The 25,431-nt window shown below is 40.2% G+C and overlaps 1 protein-coding gene across 1 annotated transcript in view; it reads left to right on the top strand.

Moving 5' to 3' along the window:
- Positions 1-25,431, top strand: part of RhoGAP102A (Rho GTPase activating protein at 102A) — a 216,876-nt gene that overhangs the window by 61,085 nt on the left and 130,360 nt on the right. The window contains exons 3-4 of the mRNA XM_080274052.1: positions 4,519-4,675; positions 18,550-18,655. Coding sequence (XP_080130178.1) covers positions 4,519-4,675; positions 18,550-18,655 — 263 coding nt within the window. The remainder of the gene's footprint in view (positions 1-4,518; positions 4,676-18,549; positions 18,656-25,431) is intronic.

Genomic DNA, 25,431 nt, shown 5'->3' with positions numbered 1-25,431 from the left:
CCTGTCAATAACTAACATTTATTCGTGAAGGAGTTTAGATCAAGTAAAGTCGGGTCATTGCAAGCTAGGGAACTATTATACGTCTGTGTTGTTGTTGTTTGTGTGTGTGTGTGTGTGTGTGTCTTTTGTTCTTTTTTTCATTTCCTGCCCGCTCATTCTGTTTGTAGTGATGGTGATGATGAAGATGACGATATATCACTAAGCATATATAAGTTAAATAATTTTACGTGGATCACTTGAAGGTTGGGTTAAACAGGTAAGGTAAGGCTAGATAAGGTTGGATTGAAGAAGGTACGCTAAGTCACGTCATTTCAAGGTCGTTTAGGTTAGATTAATTACGTGGATGATGGTGGTGGTGGCTGTAGTAGTGTAGGTGTGGTGCTGTGGTGGTAAACTAGGTGGTGATAAGATGATTGGGGTGGTAGTGTAGGTGGTGGTGATGATAGTTGTGGTGTTGCAGGTGGTGGAGAAGGTGAAGTAGGTGGCTGTGGAGATGGTGCCGGTGGTAGTGTAGATGCTGATAATAGTGTAAATTAGAGTAGGTGGTGGTTGCGATGTCTGGGGTGGTAGTGGTTGTGATGGTGGCTTTGCTGGTGGATGGTGGCTGTGGTAGTGGTGGTTTTGGTGATGGTAGTGTACGATAAATGGGATGGTCGTTCTGGTAGATTTAGTTTTGGTGGTTGTGGTGGTGATGATGGTAGTGGATGGTGGTTGTGGTGGTAGCAGTGATTGTGGTGGTATTGGTTGTGGTGGAGGTAGTGTAGGTGTGGTAGGTGGTAGTTTGGCATCCACTAGAGACATCAAACTATCTTGCTCTCGTCTCCCTGTTCCTACCCTCGCTGTGCCTCGGGAGACATAGATTGAGAATTGTTTTTGTTTTTTCTTTTTTGACATTTAAGAAGTAGACAAGAGGGTTGGAATAGTGACAGTGGTGGCGGTGGTGATGATGATGATGGTAGTGGGTATTTTAGTCTGTCTGTCTGTTTGTCTGTCTGTCTGTCTGTCTGTCTGTCTGTCTCTCTCTCTCTCTCTCTCTCTCTCTCTCTCTCTCTCTCTCTCACTGCAACAAAACTTAGGACATATACGTGTGACATTCCGAGTATATTTAGCACTTCTATTCTGTCCCAAGGTTCTCCCCTCCCCCCATTCTCCCCCCTCCCTCCCACCCCCACCCCACACTCTCTCTCTCTCTCTCTCTCTCCGTGACCTACCCACCCGTCTCCCCTCTACTTCCCACCCCCTTACCTTCCTCCACTCAGTCGTACACCCCTTTAATTTTAGCTCTTTAATTTTTCGTACCTTTAAATTTCCCCTCCTGCATTCCTCCTACCTTTAAATTTCCCTTTAAACGCGTTCCTTATTTTTTCTTCTTTTAAAAAAACGCCTTCCCTTTAATTTCCCCCTATAAATTTCACCTGTGTTTTTTAAGTATAGTATTTTTTTCTTTAGATATGTCAGCTACAAATATTATCCCATTATTAATTCTGAAATATTTCCTCGTAAAATATTATGCCTTTAAATTTTCCCTCCCAGATATTTCCTCCTTTATTATTATTATTATTATTATTATTATTATTTTTATTTTTATTATTATTTTGTCATTTAAGTTGATCTCTTATTATTATTATTATTATTATTATTATTATTGCCATTATTATTATTTTGTCTCTTTAAAGTGGTCTCATTAGTTGTTCTCTTTTCATCTTTTTCATTGAATGGTTCTTACTTTGGTATTTTATTCATGCTAACGCTAGAGGATTTTTTTTGGTTAGTATACCCCTGTCGGTCAGAGGGTGGAGTAAAGTATTCTTCCTGTGTAGCGACTCACCTTGTCGGTTACTTTTTCTCTCTCTCTTTAAATCTTCCCTCATGTTCACGCTTGAGTTCTCCGTTTTCCATTTCTCATGGTTTCTTTGTTCTCTCTCTCTCTCTCTTTCTCTTTGTATGTAAAAATGTATGTGTATTTTCCATCAACCACTCGCGTGTGCATTAATGCTATCACTTATATGTGTACTGTTGTTGCACCTTCATGTGTATTTTTGTTGCTTCCACATATGTATCTTTACTGCACCTTCATGTGTACTTTTCCTTCCGGACATGAATTTACTTTGTCTGTTTCCTGCATGTGTATGTTTTCCTTCTGCTACCAGCGTGTGTACCTGTTATGTCTTCCATACTGTATGTTCAGCCATTGTTTTCATGTACGCATCTACCGTTCACATGTGCATTCATCCACCCATGACACACATGTGCGTCAGTTCTTCCCTGTCTGTCACCAACATATTAGTGTGTTTGAGTGTCCCTGCAAATAACCACACGCATGTATACAAGTTTTATCTTTAACAAAGTATTTCACTTCATTGTCTATTTGGCTGAGACTCATGTATTCATCTGTAATTGCTTCTGCAATTCTACCCAAGAAATGAAGCACATCCCAAACACTTACGTCTGCATATCTTCCACTCACATTAGCACCTGGATACACATCTTCCACCTACATGGAAATTCATCTTCTGCCCTCATGTGTGACCCTGTACAAGTCTGCTGCCAACATGATAGTATTATCGTCCACCTGCATGGATACTTATCTTTCAGCCTCTTGTCTGCATATCAACTGCCCACATTTGTACCCGGCTGATGCCATCATGTTTGTGTATCTTCCATTCATGTGTTTATATCTTCTCTCTATAGATGAGTATATCTCCTGTTACATGTATATTTACTTGTATTTATTCTCACCTTCAGCTCATTTCAGTGTGTAAGCATTTCACTTTCTGACTCTTCACGTATACAGGACACAATATCTGTTCCCTGACATATACTGTACAGTACTTTAAAACCACCACTACTTCCCACATGCGTACCCACATTCCATTGGACCTCACTATTCATGTTTTTCGCATTCCTGCAGAGATTCACCAGTTTCTGTCCTCCCTGTGTGTACATACCTCTCTTCCCCCACTCATATGTTTTTTTTTTTTTTTTTTAATGCGAGGAAGAAGGAACCAAAGGCCATGAGCCCGCAGTTACAGTTCCCTCCAAGAGAAAAACAAAATACAATATAGAGCCAAATTCAAGATCCGATCATTTTGAGATGCCTGGACTCACTGCGTTTGAAAGACTGGAGATCATAGGCAGCAGGAAATACAGACAGAGGGAGACAGTTCCAGAGCTGACCTGTGCACTAGTCTCCCTTCTGCCGTCCACATGTGTGGGGGGATGGACGTAAAAGGCTTTTTTGATGGACTCTGTGTGTGTGTGTGTGTGTGTGTGTGTGTGTGTGTGTGTGTGTGTGTATGTGTTTTAGGTTCACCCATGTGTGTACAGGTTTTCTGCATATTGTATGAGCGGCTTAAGTTTCAGGGGGGAAAAAAAAAAACACACCTACATTTACTGTTACGCGGCCTTCTGAGAAAAATTATCAAAGTTTTGTGAAATGATTACAAGCTAATTAACTTCACCTAAGTACATTAAAAGGTAATAAGATAAATGTTATGCAGTTTGTACAGACTAAGTAATTTTGCATTGGTTCGTAATAGAAATTTTAAAAATTAATCAGATGTCTAAGGGAGCCAGGTTCACGTAGCGAGCGTATCTGTCTGTCGCAATGGCGATACGTGAGAACAGACATCGTAGAGTGGCTTACTGACAATGATGTGGGTCACCTTATAACCTTACACATTCCCATTTCTGTCCGTTACCTGCCACTCCTTCCACCGACCCCTATGCCAACTCATCATGAACTTACCTTCACTCTTACTCTCTCTTGGCAACTGCTTACGTTTAACCGGGTGATACTGGTCTGTGGTTTTGACTGCTATGGGTGGGCGGGTTGGGTGGGTGGGGAGGGAGGGTAGCGAGTATTACCTCCGGGTGTATATACTCGCCTACATGTATACCTTGCTTACTTCCCTTCCACATGGATACCTACAGGCTTTTCCCTTCTGCCACCTACTTGTGTACTTTTCTTCGATCCTCACATGTCAAAATTTGTTCAGGGTTTGAACGTATCTTTCCTGCACCCACAGATGTGCCAATATTCACTGGAAACACACACACACACACACACACACACACACACACACACACACACACACACACATTTCTAACATTCCCCTAATTTTATTGGTTTCACCCCAACCTTCCTTCTGCCACCCACATATTCACAAATCTGCTTCTTTCGTCCGTGTCAGGGTGGGAACACGTGGACCGCGGTGATAGGCGTTTAACTGATAACCTATGTTGTTGTGTGTATTTGCTGTACATCTGACGTTCACCCAATTTAGGTACCTACCTCTTTCTGCTGCCCACATATTTACCAGTTTTTTTTCCCTACTTGTCAGGGTGGTAACGTGTGGGGTTCCTTGGGTGGCCTTTAAAGACCTTGTACATGTCTGTCCTTAATTTACTTTCCCGTCCACATGTACACCCATATCCCTTGTACACCACCCATATGTATGCCTATCGCCCTTCTGCCTCCATACGTTTACAGCATCATTTCTTTTCTGTACACGTCAGGGTGGAAACACGTGGAGCTCTGTGACGGGTCGGGTGGTGACCTTGGAAGGGACCACACTGCTGAACCTGACCGAGCTGGAGAGGGTCACGCTGCAGCACCTGGCACTGGCCAAGCTGCAGGCCATCAATCTCGGCTGCACCATACGCATCCCGCAAGGTACTACACACACGATCCATCAGTTGTGTTTTGCATGATTTTTCTTCTCTTTTTTTTAATATATACATAGGTACTACAGATGATTTATTTATACTTGCTTTTCAAGTTATTTTCTTATTTATATAAAAACTCTGGCTTGATTATTTTGAATCTACGGTTAGCCTCTTATTTATTTGTATTCATTTATTATACTTTTATTTACATTGTTGTGATTTTATTTTGTTTTAGGGGTCAGGTACTTACAGTAAAGGTACTGGAAGAGAAGCCTGATTTGTGTTAGGGTCAGCAGGTTAATGTATAATATCCCATAGTGTGATATCACCACGGATACAAGAGGTATTCCCTGGGTAATTAACTGAGAACACACACACTGCATGGGAAACAGCTGAGATTTTTAATAATTGTTTGACTTAGTTTTGTTAATCCTCTCAGTACACTGATGTCTTAATTTATTCCTGCTGTCTCCAGACGATTTTATTCAGAGTGGGAAAACAGCAGTCATCGGAGGGGTTAATGAATGCTGTATCTTCCCCCCCCCCCCCCGACTTCTGGGCATAGGCTACACAGCCTGCTCTCAAGGCCCAGTAGTCCTCCTACATACCATACACCTCTCTACATGTCACCCCTCCTGTTCGAAAGGTCTGCTATAAACTGAATAGGTTCGTCAAAAGATAGCAAGAATATAATGTAAAAGACGTCAGTGTATTGAAGCGCTGTAAAGTGTTGAAAATTGTGTGTTTTCAGAGTATGAATGATTTTGTTGATGTAATGTATTGGCCATTACTGCATATTCTTCTCTTTCCTGTTTTTTTTTCCTTGTATTATCTATTCTTTTCATTAATTCACTAACATTTTAAAGTCTTGGAAGCCCTGTTTTTCTTATATATATTGTTTTCAGATTTTGTTTTTTGTTTACTTTTGCAAATGTTGTTCCCATTATCTTTGTAACTTTTTAAAGTTTTAACCATTTTTTTTATTACTAATGACACGACACCTTGACTTACTACGACTAATTTTTATGACGTCAGACCTTTCTTAAATTCGTCTGTCTATCCATCTATGTACCTATAGGTTTCTATCCGTCTGTCTGTCTGTTTGTATGTGTGTCTGTAAGTTCACCCAGGTTAACCAAGACAAAAATACTTCCCAACCTCTCTAATACAGATCATCGCCAATTTTATGTCTTTCCAGGCCAGCCTCCTTCATGAACTTCCACTCTATAGTCTTCATTTTATTCACGTATTGCCACACCAACCTGCCATCCTTCATCCATTCTTCCATTCTTGTTCTTGGTCTTCCACTTATTCTTTTTAGTCCCCATACTTCTGATGCTCTGCATCTCCCTGTCCTGATACTTCTGGTGCTCTGCATCTCTATCTCGGCCATCCTCTCCTCACTCCCATATTGCCACTCCAAACATTTCCCTTCCAGGTACTCATTCACTCTTGTTCTCTGTCTTCCTCCTCTCATTCTTCTGTTACCCATCCACGTCACTCTCCTTCATGTACTCCTCAGTTCTTGTTCTCGCCCTTCCCCTCCTCATTCCGCCATCACTCCTGGCCGATCTCATTCATGCCACCCACTATCTTCACACATCACTTTTCCCCACATGTATCTCCAGGTTACTTCACATGCACTCATCAGGGAACTTGACTAATAAAAAAATATGTTTATATTTCTGTGTGGTTTTCAAGGTGGGGTTGTTTGTGAATATACGGTTGTTTCTTATATTGTTGTTGTTTTTTTGTCGTTTGTATTGTTGATTTCTTGTTTTTATTTTCTGATGTTATTGTTGCGGTAATTGTCTTAGTAGTCAGATTATGTTAACTGTTTGTGTGTTTACATATTTTCTGGGTTTTATTTTACGGAGACTCTTTTGGTGGTGTTGACCTATGTTTATTTATGGGATTGGATAGTTTGACATTTTTATTTGCCCTTGTATATCTTTAATTTCACCACCACCACCACCATCATCATCATCATCATCATCATCATCATCATCATCATCATCATACCAGCCAAAAGTCCCGCCTAAAAGATGTGATGAGTTAGGATCCAGCAACAAAAGGAAAGCGTGAGAGTAGGAGCACCATCCCAAACACCGTACTCAGTGAAGTAGGCCACACAGTCACTGGTACGTCATTTAGGGCGTTGAATTCCTGGCTTCACCCTTACAAACAAAACAAATAAATAAATAGATAAATAAAAACTGTCAAGCCCTTCTCTAACGCCTTGAATCCGGTGACGTCATTTTATTGGGTTATTCTTGATACGGTGACGTCATAGTATTGAGTTATTCTTGATACGATGACGTCATTTTATTGGGTTATTCTTGATACGGTGACGTCATAATATTGGGTTATTCTTGATACGGTGACGTCATATTATTGAGTTATTCTTGATACGGTGACGTCACATTATTGGGTTATTCTTGATACGGTGACGTCATTTTATTGGGTTATTCTTGATACGGTGACGTCATAATATTGGGTTATTCTTGATACGGTGACGTCATATTATTGAGTTATTCTTGATACGGTGACGTCACATTATTGGGTTATTCTTGATACGGTGACGTCATTTTATTGGGTTATTCTTGATACGGTGACGCCATATTATTGAGTTATTCTTGATACGGTGACGTCATATTATTGGGTTATTCTTGATACATTTTATTGGTTTATTGTTGCTACTTCCAGGCGATATTATTCAGCTTAGGGAAGACGTTTGTAGCGACGAGGTACAAAGAGGCCGAACCGAATCTCACCACCACCGAAAATTCTCTCAGGCGAAAAGACAAGAATACACCAGTCCTGTATGAGACAGCCCTAGCATGTATTCAATATGGACGGTGGGTGTTAGCGCCGAAGTGGTGACATGTACAGGTGTATGGTATGTAGGAGGACTGCTGGGCCTTGATAGCAGGCCGTGAAGCCTATGCCCAGAGTCAAAAAAAAAAAAAAAAAAAAAAAAAAAAGGAAATAAAAAAATGCCATCGTAGTGAAAAGATTTATTTAATTCTTTACTTTCTATTTTATTTCTCGTGATTATTTCATTTTCCCATCTGTTACTATAGTCTCGTGTGGTTATTTTTATCGTTTTTTTTTTCACTCAAGTCATGTTGTTGCTTATATGTGATTATTTCCCCCCACTACATATTGATTATTGTGTGTGCTTTATTTATGTCAGATATTTATTGTCAGTATTAAATCTACCTTGTTTGTGTGCCTCCTTTTACTTATCTCTCTTCATTTGTTTCTCTCTTTGTTTATTTGGCTTTCAGTTCCTTTTGATGTTAATTATTTCCAGTGTGTGCATTTCTCTCTCTCTCTCTCTCTCTCTCTCTCTCTCTCTCTCTCTCTCTCTCTCTCTCTCCTGTATCTTTAAACGTCTTTTTGTTTATATCTTCATCTAGCAATGTTTGTATCTGTCTGTCTATATCTGTCAGTGTCCGTCTATCTATCTATCTGTGTGTCTATCTATTCGTGTCTGTTTATCCATCTTTCTATTATCAGTCAACCAATCTAACTATCTGTCTGTCTCTTTATCTATCAGTTTATCTGTCTGTCTCCATTCCGCACACATGGCAGGAAATAGTTTTGATGCCTCCCACAGTCACAAACAATAATTCCCATGCATGCACATTGATATAGTGCATTCTGTTTACACTTTTATTCCTTAGTTGAAGACGTGAATGATTCGGGAATGGGTGTATGGTCCGGTGCACTAAACACACTGTTGTTTGTTTCTGCTGGTGGCTTACATTTACTGTCTCTGATTGTTGCAGACTTGGGTGATGATGATAATGATGGTGGTGGCGATGGTTATGGTGATGATGGTGGTGGTGATGATGATGAAAACATTACTTACATTTTTGGTGTAACTGGAAGTGTACCCTGTGTTGGTGGGCATTTTGATGATACCTCTCTTACTCTGAACCCTTCCAGTCCGTTGACACAGTATTGTTTTTTATTTTCTTAGAGGCGTTTTCAGTCAACTCAGAGCATTTAGTTCTGAACAGATTAGTGAGGGATTTGTCTTAACCCCTTCGGTTGGAGGGTTCTAATAGCTGAATAAAATCGTCATGTGGTTGAGAGAATAAAAGATAAATGACGCCCTCTTAGTGAAGGGCTATGTTTTCCCAATTTCTGGATCCTTCATACCCCATATATGAAAGGAGAAATGGGGGTTACCATGGCGGTGATTGATGATGATTATTATTTTGGAGATATTTTTTCATTGTTTTAAATTCCTGTTTTCAAGGCAGATTATAGGGAAAGATGTAAGTGAAGGCGGTCGTGTGCCTTTTTTTTTAAATTTATTTATAGTTGTGTCGTGTGTTAGTATGACTGTTGATGGTACCTCATTGTGTTAGGGTGCTGTCTTGTGGGAGGGTGACACTGTCCTTGTTGCTGTTGTTTGTTGTAGTGAGAGGGTGACGCTGTTGCTGTTGGTGAGGTCTTGTGTTGTGGTGAGTTGTGTTTTGGTCGACCCTGGGCATAGACAAGACAGTACATTCCCTCACGCCCAGCAGTACTCCCACGCGTAACAGGTGGCGACACACACTTTCACATATGCCTTGATTGTGTGTGTGTGTGTGTGTGTGTGTGTGTGTGTGTGTGTGTGTGTGTGTGTGTGTGTGTGTGTGTGTGTGTGTGTGTGTGTGTGTGTGTGTGTGTGTGTGTGTGTGTGTGTGTGTGTGTGTGTGTGTGTGTCTTTTGGGGGTTAGAGATGGCGTTTTTTTATGTTCTTGTGCTGTTCATGTTTTGTTTGTGTTGTGTTGTTCTTGATGTTGTCCTCGTTTGTTGTTTATAATGTTGTTGTTTGGTCTGTATGTTTTTGTGGTGGTTCTTTTTGTTCTGATGGTGTTATAACCTAAGGAGCAACGTGTACTCGTATGAGAGCATTGTATACTCTCTCTCTCTCTCTCTCTCTCTCTCTCTCTCTCTCTCACACACACACACACACACACACACACACACACACACACACACAGGTGTTTGGTTTTTCACCTGAGACTTGTTACATAAGTAGCCTGAGTAACAGCAGTGACCTTTGACCTGTGACCATAAACGTAAGACTCGGCCTGTGACCCTTGACCAATGACGTGAATGAGCAGAGTAAGAGTGACCTATGTGTGTTTGACCTCAGAAGACGGCGAGGCGGGGTCAGGGTCAGGGTCAGGGGGTTCAGAAGCCAACACCAAGAAGCAGGGTAACGTGTGCTGTGACCTCTTGTGACCCACTACGACCTCTTGTGTGCCATCACTCTGTTGCATCTTGTAGTGTCTTGTGTGCCGTAGTTACAACGCCGGCATGCAGCTGTGTGGCGCATCCCATCAAGAGTGGTATTTTGACCTGACTAACTCTTCCTTCCTCCCCCGCCCCCCCATCTTGAAGGCTGAGCCGTGAATGGACTAACCTCGTCAAGCTTTATTCAGTGATGTTTATAATACTTATTTTTCAATCCTGGTATTTTCACTTCCAGCATCTTCTGTAACAGTATGGTTTTACATACATACGTGCATGCACACATATATCATCTAATCCTGTGTTGCCCCATGAGGAACATAGGAGCCCGGGGCTAGGCAGTTTGGTCCTGACATTGAAGATGACAGTGACCAGCCTCACACATCCCTGAGTGGCATTACGTGAACAATAAACCCCAACCACCCCTTGGATATAAACCTACACAGGCTCAAAGAGGTTGGAGTGCCTTAACTATCCATTAAACCACCAGGCGTCATAGTTTGATTATATGGTTACCACCCAGCGTAGTAAATGGTTTCCTGGTGTACAGGAAATCATTTGGCCTGTCACTGAGTGTAGAGTCACTCACAGACAAAAGAAAGGGGAAAGAAAGACAGAAGAGGAAAGAAGAAAAGAAGGAAGGAAGAAAGGAACGGGCAGTCATCCAAGAGCAGCACTACATCGAGTGAGTGGATGGTGAGCACCCCCACCTACAGTTAGGTTTTACCATGGATTTTTTATTTTTTGAGGAAATGGTGATGTGAGGTTGGGAATAACCAGGATGGTTGAGTAAGATTAATGTAACTGAAATAAAGAAGTCGTGGAACATTTTCCATCCCACAGTAATATCTCAGTCAGTCAGCAACAGGAGGGGCGGGCATCTTCGCTTAATACTTTGGACCTTATTCCAAGTGGCAGGAAGCTTCGTAACACCTCAGCCTTAGCTGTCTATTTAGCATAATAACACCATGACATTCTCCTTTGTATGTTATTTATGTCTTTCAAATATCAGCATTGTTTGCATCTGCATTATACACAATGATACTGATGTGTAATGAGCAGAATGAATCGCTGATGGAAGATTATGCTACGAAGCCTCTTATGCCAGCCATGTTACTATCTTTAATACGTGACACATTTCTCTCATTGGCGAAAGAATAAATAGTTTGTGACTGACTGCTGAGATGGGTAGCGTGAAAATACTGAAACACGGCAGTTTGTAGGAATTATTCACACACTGATATTATGTCTTGTGAGGATACAGCAGTTCCGGCCCAAGTCAGAGTGAAACTGTTTTATCCTCAGTAAATAGTCTCGGTACAGCAGTAGTATTTTGAGGTCCATTTTTGCACCTTCACTTTTTTTCCCCTGCCCTGTTATTTGTTTGCTTTTTTCCACCCTATGTTATTACTCTTCTCAGTTCTCGTGTGTGTGTGTGTGTGTGTGTGTGTGTGTGTGTGTGTGTGTGTGTGTGTGTGTGTGTGTGTTTTACCCATTAGATTTTTCACAGTGCCGTTAAATAAAATTGATATAACACTGATTTTTAGTTGCAATCGAAGGTACAGAAAGTTAATCAGTATATAGATCGTAAATTTTTTTATACCGGTTCTCGGACAATTAGTGGACAAACTGAATCATAGAAAGCAACCTCATCATGCTAGACACCAGCCAAGAGGAAAGGCCTGCGTTCTTTTGCTGATGGGCAGAGTATAGAAGTTGGTTGCCGGAGCATTGCAGGAAGTGTGTGATTGAGGTGCATGAGGCAGAGTGACGTGTAGTGGTAGCATGTTTCTTTTCTTTAGCAATAACCATTAACCCTTTCAGTGATGATGTCTCTATTAATTCCTGTTACCATTAGACGATTTTTGTTAATTTAAGGGATGCATCAAGCAGCGAAGAGGTTACTGAATATCCATTAGTATAGGTGGAATGTATATAAATCATGCTAGAACATAACTATAAAGGAAGCTGTACAGTGCCTAACTCCCCCAGTTGCCAGTGTGCCTTCTTAGCTGAATGAAGTCGTGTGGAAGTAGCCAGAATATACCGAAAATACAGGTCCTGTGACAGTCCACCAATAGTGACTTGTGCCTTTGCCTTTGTTTTAGCCATGTCTTGAACAACTGTTTTCAGTTTTTTCTTATTTCTTGTTTTGTGGTGATTTTGATATACAGTAGGCTAGTTAACTTAGATATCTTGAACTTGGCTCTCTGTTAACTTGTTTTTGTTTTTTCGAGAAGGGAACACTCTTACGGGCTTCTTGCCTTTGGTTCCTTCCTCCTTGCATAAAAAAAAAAAAAAAAAATGGAAGAGTATTACGGTGTACTACTGATCAACCCTGTGTGTGTGTGTGTGTGTGTGTGTGTGTGTGTGTGTGTGAGAGAGAGAGAGAGAGAGAGAGAGAGAGAGAATTTACTAGTGACAAGTTGTTTAAATAAATCAAAAGAATAACGTTGAATGTAAATGTTTCACTATTTGTTGTGACTTATAATGGCCTATCAGACTGTGTGTACCGATATTTATCCTAATTGCAGTATTTACCCAGCAAGCTAATTGGTGATATTAACTGGCATCCTCCATTGTTTGTTGGTACACATTAATGATTAAATGTGTCCAGTTTTTTACCTGTCCTCCATAAAGTATTCGGCGCCTTTTATATACGTCTGCTTATTATTATTATTATTATTATTGTTATTATTATTATTATTAGTAGTAGTAGTAGTAGTAAAAGATATTCTACCCCTTTTTCATTTTCTTCATTATATTCCTTCTTTTTTTTCACTTTCCTCGTCTGTTTTATTTTGTTTTCGTTTTGTTTCCTCATCTGATTTCCTCGCCTTCATCACTCTTTTTCACTTTCATTGAATTTTCGTATCTTCAGTTTCCTGTTAACTGTCGTCTACATTCACTCTCTAATTTTTCTGTTTTCATCGTTCGCCGGTGGTGTCACTGTGTCTGCTTTTCTTGTGCTTTGTTTTCACCCTCCTCATCTGTTTTCATTGTGTCGTTAACTTCTCCATCAGTTTCTATCCCTTATTATTTGTGTCTATACCCTTCCATGTTATTCTTGTTTTTTTTTTTCTCTACCGTGTTTACTTTGCTCGCCTCTTTCTTTTATCACTTTACGTTTCTCGCCTCTTTCGTTTGTTATCTCTTTATTGTTAACGTTCTCACCTGTGTCTCAATAATTTCCACCATATAGAAGAAGTGAACAAATACAGTGTCTTTGCTTACATTGTTATAATAATAATGATAATAATAATAATAATAATTATTATTATTATTTTATTTATTTACTTTTTATCTGTTTATTTATCCCAAACAATTGTCAAACTGGGTGTCATTCCCTCAATATTTGACCAGCTCATATCTATCTCGTTACACATACTCCTTGCTTAAATAACGCCTCTCTTTCTCTCTCTCTCTCTCTCTCTCTCTCTCTCTCTCTCTCATTTAGGTGGATTTTTAAGGGATTAAGGGGTCAAAATCCAAACCAAACAAATACGTGAAATATAACAACATTTTATCGTAGAGTTCACCAACTTTTGACTAGGTAGTGTTTTTCCCCCATACTATATTCCCTTGAGAATATTTGCAGCCATTCATCTTTTTTTTTTTTTTTATCTTCCTTACCTCACCATTTTATCCACATTACGTTTACCTTCGTTTCCTTTTCCTTTTTAATTTTCACCTTGTTTTCTCTTTCACCTTTTTTCACCTTAGATTTGTCTCTCCTGTTCTTTTGTTATCAGTGTTTTCAGTAGGATCGTCGAATAGAACAATAGCAAGTTGAGGGTATTTATTATTATTATTATTATTATTATTACTGTTGTTTTTGTTGTATTGTTTTGATGGCAGTAGGATGATGGGTATGATAATTTCAATATTGATAGTACGAGGACTTATAGCAATAACTGTCAGAAAAGAAATGGTACTAGTATTTGTAGTGAGATAAGGAAGAGAGGGAAGAAAATATAATAATAACAAGAGTAGTAGTAGTAGTAGTAAAAAATAATAATAATAACTAATTATAATAATGATACCGGTAATGATAATGATGATGAAATACAGGTATCACAATCACGATTATTTCTTCCGTTACCCGCGTCATTAACGTAGCCCGAGAAAATAGTACGCTCCGAAGCCTGCCAGGGCCAATGACTGACGCGAGCGGGGCTATTTTTTGCCACTTTCTTAGCCCAATTTTTTCTCTCGTGTTGGCTAGACCGTGAGCCCGGGCGGGGTGGTGGGCGGTTGGGCTATATTTACCCTAGCCCGACCCTCACTCAATCCAGCCACTTTGGCGTGTGGGGTAGGCCTGAGAGAGAGAGAGAGAGAATGTATGTGCGTATGTGTGCTCGCGTGCGCACGTGCTCCCGTGTGTGTGTGTGTGTTCTTACCTAATTGTTCTTACCTAATTGTATCTTTACAGGAATGAGTCAAGCTCGTACTGTCCCGTGTCTTAAACCATATTTATCGTACGTATCCTTAAATTTGTGAATTGTTTTGGCACACACTATTTCATTCGGTAGTGCATTCCATTGATCAATTGCTCTGTTTGGGAAACTAAATTTCCTTACGTCTTTTTCACCTCTCTTCTTATGCAGTTTTTTGCAGTGTCCTCTTACTGATGCTTCTCCATATGTTAAGTAATCATTTATGTCTATTTTCTCCTTTCCTGATATGCACTTATATAGCATTATCATGTCACCTCTTTTCCTTCTCTCCTGTAGTGTTGGTAGATTCAGTTTATTTAGTCTTTCTTCGTAGCTTAGGTCCCTTAAGCTTGGTATCCATCTTGTAGCGGCCCTTTGAACTTTTTCAATCTTGTCTATATGCTTTTTGAGATAAGGACTCCAGACTACTGATGCATATTCCAGGGTTGGTCTAATGAATGATGTTATAATCCTTCTTAGCATGTCTTCATTTATGTATGTGAATGCTATTCTCATATTTGCAAGCAGTGTATACATGTTCCGTACCTTCTCGCTGATGTGGTCAGCCGGAGATAGTCTGTTATTGATAATCACACCTAGGTCTTTCTCTCTTTCTGATGTGTATAGGGTTTTATTTCCTAAATTATAATCCCAATCAGGTCTTTTTCCACTTTTACCAAACTTGATTACATGACACTTGTCCACATTGAATTCCATTTGCCAGGTACTACTCCATTCATGAAGTTTATTTAATTCTTCTTGTAGCTCCCTACAAGAGTCTGTGCTAGTAATTCTCCTTTGTATTTTTGCATCATCTGCAAACATATTCAGATAGCTCTCATTTCCAGTGTTACTGTTTATATCATTTATATACACTAAAAACATGATTGGTGCCAGCACTGAACCCTGTGGTACTCCACTAGTCACATCTTTCCATGATGAGTAGTTTCCTCTTAGTACTGTCCTCATTTCTCTTTTTTTGAGAAAGTCTTGCATCCAACAAAACAGTTTGCCTCGAATTCCTCCTTGATGGTACAGTTTCCATAAAAGTCTTTGGTGTGGTACTGTGTCAAAAGCTTTCTTGAAATCTAAATAGATACTGTCCACCCATCCTTCCCTTTCTTGTATTGTGTTTGTTACTCTGTCATTGTAGCTCAACAGATTAGTAACACATGATTTTCCTTTTCTGAAACCAAACTGTCTTTCTGTTATCATACTGTGTTCTTCTAGATGATTTACCCAAGCTTTTCTTATAAGTTTTTCTAATACCTTGCTTACAACACTGGTCAGTGATACTGGTCGGTAGTTGAGAGGATTTTGTCTATTTCCTTTCTTGAATAAGGGGACAATATTTGCTTTTTTCCAAATATCAGGTAGTTTTCCTTGACTCAAGGATTTCTTGAAAATTAAAAATAATGGTTTACTTAACTCCTTTGCACATTCTCGTAATACCCAACATGAAATTTCATCAGGACCACTTGCTTTTCCTCTGTCTAATCTACTTAACTCCTCCTGTATTACTTTTTCTGCTATTTGTATATCTGGTAGTATGTGTGGACATGCGTGTTCCACATAGTCCATCTCAAAATTTTTTTCTTCTGTAAAAACTAATTGGAAATTCTTATTTAGTGCTTCACAAATATCTTTCTCTTGTGTATAAGTGATTCCCTCGTCCGTAATGGATTGTATTATATCTTTTACTTTGGTTTTGCTTCTGATATAGCTGTAAAACAGCTTTGGTTGATCACTACTTTTATTTATTATATCCTCCTCAAACTGTTTTTGGGCTTCCCTCCTTATTCTTGTATAGTCGTTTCTTGCCTGTTTGTAATTATTATACGCCCTTTCACTATTGTGTCTTCTGTATCTATTCCACAACAAATCTCTTCTTTCTTTTGATTTTTTACATTCTGTATTGAACCATTTCTGTATTTTCTTATCTGCTTCTTTGTGCTGTGGGATGTACTTCTGGACTCCTAGTTCATAAAATTCACAAAAATTTTTATATACAGCATTTAAATCTTGTCCTCTAAGCTCATTTTCCCAATCAACTTCTAAGAAATACTTCTTTAGGTCTTGATAATTTCCCTTTTTATAGTTTAGGCCCTTTTTGTAACTGTCATTGCTGTTTACTATGTCATATGCTATCCTGAAGCTATAATTTAGTACTGCATGATCGCTTTTACCGAGTGGAGGGTGATATATTAAACTGTCAGTATCATTTTCTTGCCTAGTAAATATTAGATCTAGCACTGAAGGTACATCAAGTCCTCTTTTTCTGGTGGTTTCCCTCACATGTTGCGTTAAGAAAAACTCTTGTACGAGATCCAGGAGCTTTTGGTCCCAACAGCTTTCTTGGCTATTTATATATAGAGTATTCCAAATTATATTTGTATTGAAGTCCCCAGTTAGTATAATTCTTTCCGATTTCTCTTCCATTTTATGTAGCAATGTGCTCTCTGCCAGGTCCTCATATTCGTCTCTTTCCCATGTGTTTGATCTGGGTGGCATGTACAAATTGGCTACAGTTACTTTACCTTCAGATGTGTCGATCTCTACTGCAATCAGTTCTACTTGTGATGGTATATCTAGTTTTATTTCCTTGACTTTTAGATTTTTCTTAGTTAATATTATAATTCCTCCTCCTTTTTTTAAATTTCTGTCTCTTCTCCATATATTGTATTCCTCTAAGTTTAGTATGTCATTGGATATCCTTGGTGTTAATTTTGTCTCAGTTAGGCATATTATTTGTGGTTCATTTTCTCTGACATAATCATTCATCTCTAGTAATTTAGATACCATTCCATCCACATTTGAGTACATCAACTTTATCATCTTGTTTATATACTTGTCATGACATGGTTCTACTACCTTCCTCCTTGTGTGTGTGTGTGTGTGTGTGTGTGTGTGTGTGTGTGTGTGTGTGTGTGTGTGTGTGTGTTTCCATTCAATATTAAAATGCTCTATATTATATTTAGTCTTCCACCATACCCAGCTATCATTGCATTTTCTTTGCAACCCTATCCCTTCCTCTCCCCTGCCGTATCTTTCCTTATTCCTCCCCTGCCCGACCTTGCCCTGTTGTGCCTTATCCTCTCTGCCCTTCCTTTTCTTGCTCAACTCTGTCGTGCTTTCCCCCTCGCTATCCTTTCCCACCCTCAGGAAGCTTAATGTTCCCCAATCTTCCACACATCGTAGCCATATGAATTTCGAGTCTCACTGTCATAATCCTATTGTGACCTACCATGACCCTGTGTTTGACCCCGTCGTCACCATCTTCGACCTTACATGTTCTTAGCATGCCTTAATGTTCCCTGGCATATGCACTGTTCGTATAGGCTACCATAGATTTTCTTATGTTCATCTCTGCCATGACCTTTTCTAACCTCCCATGCTTAAAACCCAGCTGTGGATCTTGTTATCCACTCTTCTTCCACTGTTCACACCAATTCCTTTTCTGTAATTCTACTTCTGCCGTAACCGTTTCTTACTTATCCTGCTTATAAATTCACCACTATCCTTCTCCCAATCTTATGTCCAGAGCTATTCCCCCCCCCTCCCTCCTTTTACCCGTCCCTGCCCCGGAGGGGCAGCTTGTCTGTTTGTTTGTCTGTATCTGTCTGTCTGTCTGTCTGTCTTCCTTTCTGCCTGTTAACAATTTTACGCGAAAACCACTGGTGCGATTTTAACCAAAATTACAGGGATGATGGGCTATGACCTTCCGATCACCTGATTGAATTTTGGGCCAAGGCCCAGGCTGTAGGCTCAAAAAATGTAAAAAAAAATAAAAGCTAAAATATTTTTTTCGCCATAACTCCTCTCGGATTCGTCATATCGACATGAAACCAAAACCTAAATGTGCATCCCTCAAATCTGCATCCTATAACATGCCCCATTACATCCGGGGGGCACTCCCTCATTTAGCGGTCGGCGGGTCAGAGTCAGGTGAGTCGGGCCTAAAATTTGAAATGGGCATAAATTCGTCAATTTTCATCCGGTTTGCTCCATATCTGACATGTGACATTATTGAGTAGATATCCTGTTGTGTTTATACGTCAGCACATTTTGACTGCCGGGGACGGGTTTCCTGTGCCTTGGCACCGCTTCTTGTTTTCCTTTGTCAATACTTCGACCTAATTTCTTACCTACCATGACCTGTAATATTGCTACGTTCCTTTTCCTCCCGCAGAGCAATCGAGCAGTGGGTGCCAGAAGAAGCGGCGGCCCTACCTGCTAAAGCGAAAGGCACTCTCTACCGGATTCTTCGACTCCAAGAAGGAAGAGACGAAAGGTAGGTGGTCAGTCTCAGTGGGGATTTTGTAGCACCTCCTCATCAGCGATTTATTTTGTCTGTTGCTCCTGAACGAAATCACTCCGATGATGTATTATAAGATTTTATTCTTGCTACCTTCAGACATTTTTATTCAGCTTAGGAGAAGCTTTTAAACCGTATGGATTAATTTACCTTCTTAATGCAAGATGTCTCCCCAAACCTAAATGAAATCGCCTGGAGGCAGCAAGTATAACCATTATAACATATCAGAGGATTCATTGGATTAATGTCTTCATAGCCTACATATTACTGATGCAGACTGTGTCGATATTGAAATTATGTTAAACAGAAAGAGACGAAGGCAACGTCAGCTTGACACAGTTTTCTCCTTTGACTGAGGTTATTTCTCAACACGTCTTCATCAGCCTTTCATTTTATCTACTGTATCTTCATATATATATATATATATATATATATATATATATATATATATATATATATATATATATATATATATATATATATATATATATATATATATATATATATATATATATATTTGTGTATGGAAAATTTTGTACTGCCTCTTCCTCAACGAAGTAAGTTGTCTGCTGCACCGTAATATCTTGTTATATGGTAGTGTCGTAAACCGTGTCCATATCAAAATGAGAGGAATAACACACAGGAGTATGAAGACGAAAGTGATTAAGGCATTCGGGTTGGCATGGGAGATTTTGTAACACCTCCTCCTGTGTGTGTGTGTGTGTGTGTGTGTGTGTGTGTGTGTGTGTGTGAGAGAGAGAGAGAGAGAGAGAGAGAGAGAGAGGCAGACAGACACAAAGACAAACAGACAGACAGACAGACAGACATAGATTCCAGTTACCGTCAGTCTGTCCTTGTTTAGTTTGAGACACCTGGCAGAAGTATTATATATATATATATATATATATATATATATATATATATATATATATATATATATATATATATATATCCCCTCCAGTTGTAAGAGTCTACCCTAACAAATAGAATCATCTAGAGACCAGCAATGAAATGTTAAATATGCATCACCCGATCGAAGAATTAGTATCGTCTCATATGCCCCGGATACCAGCAATGTCGAAGATCAGATTATATCATTGACACAAGAGATTATTAAGAAGGAAGAGACGAAAGGCACTGTACGTCATCATCCTTGTTACCATTGGAGGTACCGTAGCATATCTTTCTCAGCGACTTGCATTCTTTGTTACACCTTAAAATCTTCTTATGTGTAAATATTGCAAATATTGCCGCCATTTGAATGGTAGTACAAGAAAATATGTAGATGAAATATATAAAAGAAATCGCCAAGGAGGTATGCTACTAAGTTTCCACTGGCATACTTTTGGAGTATCTGTGGTTCAGTTCGAGTAGGGAACGTGTTGCCAAACTGTTATGTCCTTGATTGCTCTCTCTCTCTCTCTCTCTCTCTCTCTCTCTCTCTCTCTCTCTCTCTCTCTCTCTCTCAAATGAGCTTTATCTGAGTTAATTTGCATTTAATTTCATGTCGCTTGAATACTTACTTTTTCGGTCCTCTCGCATGGACTCATTTTCGTTTTCTCATTTCTTCCAGTTCTAGTTCATTTCTTTTCATTCTCCCGTGTTCTGAGTTTTTGCTGCCCTGATTCGTTATGCCTTCATTTTTTCATTTTCTCAGTACTTTATATTTTTATTTCTCCTCCAGTCTATTTTTCTTGTTTTCAGCATATCCTGTGACTTTCCTGTTCTTATTCTTTCTTATTCCGATTCATTGTCAGTTCTCGATCTATCTCCGTTTTAGTCTTACACAAGCACCTCACGTTCCAACTGGGCCACTTAGCACTTGGCCAGATGATAGCCGTTTCTTACCCATGCTTTGCAGTAGAACAAGTGCTTCACGGAGGGCCGCAAAGCACTTCCCAATGAGAGCAGCTTCTGAACAGTTACCACCATCATCACAGCCACCATCACCACCACCACGGTCACCACCAGAGCTATCACCGTCACAGCTACCACCACCACCGTCACAGCTACCACTACCACCACAGCTACCACCACCACCACTACCATCACAGCTACCACCACAACCTCCATTTACCACCATCATCACTACTACCACCACCACCACAGCTACCACCACCACCATCATCACTACTACCACCACCACCACAGCTACCACCACCACCATCATCACTACTACAACCACCACCACAGCTACCACCACCATCACCACCATCAAAACAGCTACCGCCATTTTTTGCTTAAGAAAATTGTCTCTTAATTGCATCAGTGAAGTACAGCAATAGATATTTGACTATAGATGTGCAATATCTCTCTCTCTCTCTCTCTCTCTCTCTCTCTCTCTCTCAGAAATTGCTAGGGTACATCCAGAGGCAGTTTCATTATAGGAATTAATAAAGACATCGATAACTCTTTTAAAACATTGCTTCTGGGTGCACCGAGCAGTTCTGGTCACCTACACATAGGAAAGACATAGATCGACTAGAAAAAGTTCAAGTAAGAACCAGAAAACTTAATCCATTCAACAGGGGACTGGTCCCCTAAGAGCTCTGGGACTATTTTCATTAGGAATGCGTAGACCACGAGGTCAGCTCATTGAAATGTTTAAAATACTGAGTGGGTTTGACAATCTTAACCATAGTAAGTTGTATCCTTTCAACTCGAACCATGGTTGGAAGCTGGAATTGAAATTCTTTAACACCCGGATTTGTGAAAACTTTTCCACATACAAGATGTGCTCTGCCTGGAACAGATTCCCCCGTGGATGTTGCTAATAGCACTGCAGTATGGCAGTTTAAAATACACATCAGCAGGATTTTACTCACACTAGAATGACTGCGAATGGAACATGCCTTTGCAAGCAAATGCGTAGTATCTTCTCAGTATGGACTGAAAGGTCTTTGATACTGACTTTTCCATGTAACCCTTTCTCTCTCTCTCTCTCTCTCTCTCTCTCTCTCTCTGAGATGCACGAAACTCCACGGAAATGCCCCACCATACCCGATATGTAATTCCAATCAGAAATTTTTAATCGACATGAAATTGGAACCGGCCCGTCTGGGACCTAATTCCAACTATCCTGCTAAGTTTCTTCAAATTACAATCTCCAGTTCTGGCTGGACACACACACACACACACACACACACACACACACACACACGATTATAGTGCTATATATTAGACTCTATAGACTCTGATGGTATTGTCAGGTCTTTATATTGTAATTATTTTAATTTTTCGGTCCTTGCAGTTGATAATCGTTCTTGCTCTAAATCATGCCATTTCAATCATGCCTATAGCAAATTCACCTTGGTCACCGAAGCTTGTGTTTAGTAAACAGTGTGTGTGTGTGTGTGTGTGTGTGTGTGTGTGTGTGTGTGTGTGTGTGTGTGTGTGTGTGTGTGTGTGTGTGTGATGGGTCTCGTGGGCTTAGGAGCCTCTCTCGCAACTTCTGAATATTTCATGTTTATATTTCGTGTATGATATGTATTCAAACTATTCATCATATATATATATATATATATATATATATATATATATATATATATATATATATATATATATATATATATATATATATGAGGTGCTACCCTAAAGTTTCAGTAATTTGAAAATTGTAGGATAATAAGTTACCTTACCTCCTAGTTCTCACTGTCGCCTTCGAAGTAGTCCCCTTGGGCATGTATACAGTGGTCCCAGTGTTTTTTCCACGAGTCCATGCATCCCTTCAAGGCTTCAGCAGTGATGGTCTTGAGCACCACCAGCGATTCTGTCTTGATCTCCTCAGTCGAGTCAAATCGACGTCCTAGCTTGGCAAACAGGAAAAAGTCGCAGGGGATCAGGCAGATAGGGTTTGTGGGGAATGACTACCGTGTTAGTGGAAGCCAGGAACTGCCGGACAACAATTGATGTGTGGGCGGGGACATTGTCATGATGCAGGACCCTGTCCTTGTTCTTCCGCTGTTCTGGACGTTCGCAGCAGATGTTCTTCATCAGATGCTGCAAAACTTCACAGTAAAACTTTCCTCTGACAGATTGACCGAGTGGGAAGAATTCCTTGTGAACAATGCCTTGGATACCGAAGAAAACGATCAACATCGATTTGACATTCCTGCGCCATTGGTCCACCATTGCAAAACTGCCAGACCACCTACACACCACGTTACAATAGTAAGCGTAGCTCAACAATACGTCCGCTCACAGACACGGCCGGGGACACACTGACACACAAGGGATGCTGCTGACTCCTCCTAGTGGCAAAAGGCAAAATTGCAAACAGTTGGCTTCCTCTGTTCAAATTACTGGAGCTTTTGGGTAGCACCTCGTGTATGTATATATATATATATATATATATATATATATATATATATGTGTGTGTGTGTGTGTGTGTGTGTGTGTGTGTGTGTTTTATACATATATATTTATATGTATCAAAGAAATGGCAGATGGATACAGGGCCAAAGTAAGAGAGGAGTTGGAATTATGGATCTGGACAATCTGTGGAATATATATAGGGATTGCTTAGTTAGGAATGCTGAAGCGGTGTGTGATGTGGCAAGTGTAACAACAAAGAAGACAGGTACGGCAAGGTGAGATGAAGACGTTAAGAGAGCAGTGGAGGAAAAGAGGAAGAAGAGGCTAGAGTGGATACAGGACAGGGGCTCAGCTGAAATAAGAACTGGATATATATATTAAGAACAAGAAGCACGTAAGGAGACTAGTGAAGAGGAAAAAGGAGGAGGTAAATGATGATCTTGGAAAAAATATGAATGCAAATTACTCTGAAACTAGGAAGTTATTCTGGAAAGAGGTGCAGAAATGTAGAAGTGACAGTGGAAAGAACTGTGAAAGTGTGAATGATATAAGTGGTAGATTAGTAAACCATGGGCATGAAGTAAGGACCAGATGGAAAGAATACTTTGAAAATCTGATGAATGGGAATGGAGAGAGCAGACCGACTGTAATCATAATTGGTTTTGGAGGCATACAAAGATGGAATGCCGTGTCAGGAAACATGGTTTTGGGGATGTACAGAGAAGGAATGCAGTACCAGGAAACGTGACACTCACGGAGGTGAAGAATGCTGTGAAGCGACTGGAGTTGAGGAGGTGTATGCAGAGATGATTAAGTGTAGTGGAGAGGGCGTAATGAAGTGCTTGTTGGAGAAATGTAAAAAGGCATGGGTGAGTGAAACTGTGCCAGCAGAGTATGAAAAGGCTGTGATTGTACCCCTATACAAAAACAGAGGTGAGCTAAGTGAGTACAAGATTTATCGTGGCATGTCTGTTGAGTGTTGTAGGGAGGGTTTATGGAAGAATTATTATAGAGAAAGTAAGAGAGATATCAGAAGTCGTAGTGATTGACAAACAGGGTGGCTCTAGGAGTGGCAGAAGATGTGTGGATCAAATATTTGCAGTGAGACAGGTAGTGGAGAAGGCTTGTGAGAAGGATTATATGGTGTTTTTGACATTAATGGATCAGGAAAAAGTATACAACAAAGTAAACAAAGAAGAATTGTGGAAGGTTTTGCGCATGTACAGTATAGATGCCACTAGGTGCCGTCGAGTTTTCATGATGGTAGTGAAGCATGTGTAAGGGTAAATGGGCATCTAAGTGTGTTCACGATCAATGTGGGCGTCCGACAAGGTTGTGTGATGTCCCCATGGTTGTTCAGTATATATGGACAATGTGATCAGAGAAGTAAAGACACGAGTAGTGGAGAGAGGGACGGTGTTGGTAATGAATGGATATGGATGGAATATCTCAAATTTGATATATGCTGATGTTGCAGTGCTACTTGCAAATACTGGACAAGAGCTTGATAGACTGGTGCAGAGTTTTGTAGATGTCTATGAGCATCGTGCCCTTAGAGTAAATGTAGAAAAGAGTAAAGTGATGGTTATTGGGAGAGAAGGTGACCCCCAGTGTGATGTTACAGTGAATGGAGAGAGACTAGAGTTGGTGAGAGAGTTCAGGTACCTGGGTACAGTGACATAAAAGAGAGGAAAATGTGCAAAAGAAGTGGAAAGTAGGGTGACATAAGGAAGGAAAGTAGCTGGTGCTATGGAGGCCATGATAAGAAACAGAGGCTTGAGTGTTGCAGCTGCACGAAGCTTACATGAAGGAGTGTTAGTGCCAACTTTAACATACGGGTGTGAGACTATGGTGTGGCATGAAAATGAAAAGTCAAGAGTAAGAGCTTTGGAGATGGAACTGCTGAGGAATGTACAGTATGTGGAGTACAGAGAGTGGAGAGGATACGGAATAATGTGATTCATGAAAGATCCGGAGTGAAGAAGTCTTTGGACGGCAGAATCAAAGAGAGTGTGCTGAGATGGTATGGTCATATGGAGAGAATGGATGACAATTGAGTGGTGAAAAGGGTATATCTGATCGAATTTGAAGGAGGAATAAGGTGAGGTAGGCCAAGAAGAAGGTGGAAGGACATGGTAGATGAGTGTATGGGAAAGAGAGGTGTGGAAGTCGGTGAGGCCAAGGGACTGACGAGATCAAGATGGCCGGATGAATTTCGTGTGAAGAAGCGCATGACTAAGGATTTGGCACCCTTTCTTAACGTGACAGCGTTCGGATTGGCTCTACTGGATAAGTATTCTTAAAGCTACAGAACGTGATGAAAGTTTTATGGTCCATCAATGGAGCCAGGATTCCATGGGCTTGAATGATGAGTGAATGGAAGAGTAGCCCATTGAACTGGGTAAGCTTTGGCCGTCTAGACTCTGCTGCTTCTCGCCCAGC

Source organism: Coenobita brevimanus, chromosome 57 (genome assembly GCF_032717465.1).
Source record: "Coenobita brevimanus isolate Jiangsu-jjx chromosome 57, ASM3271746v2, whole genome shotgun sequence".
Lineage (NCBI taxonomy): Eukaryota > Metazoa > Arthropoda > Malacostraca > Decapoda > Coenobitidae > Coenobita > Coenobita brevimanus.
The sequence above is the reverse complement of the archived record's forward strand: the minus strand, read 5'-3'. Positions and strand labels throughout refer to the sequence as shown.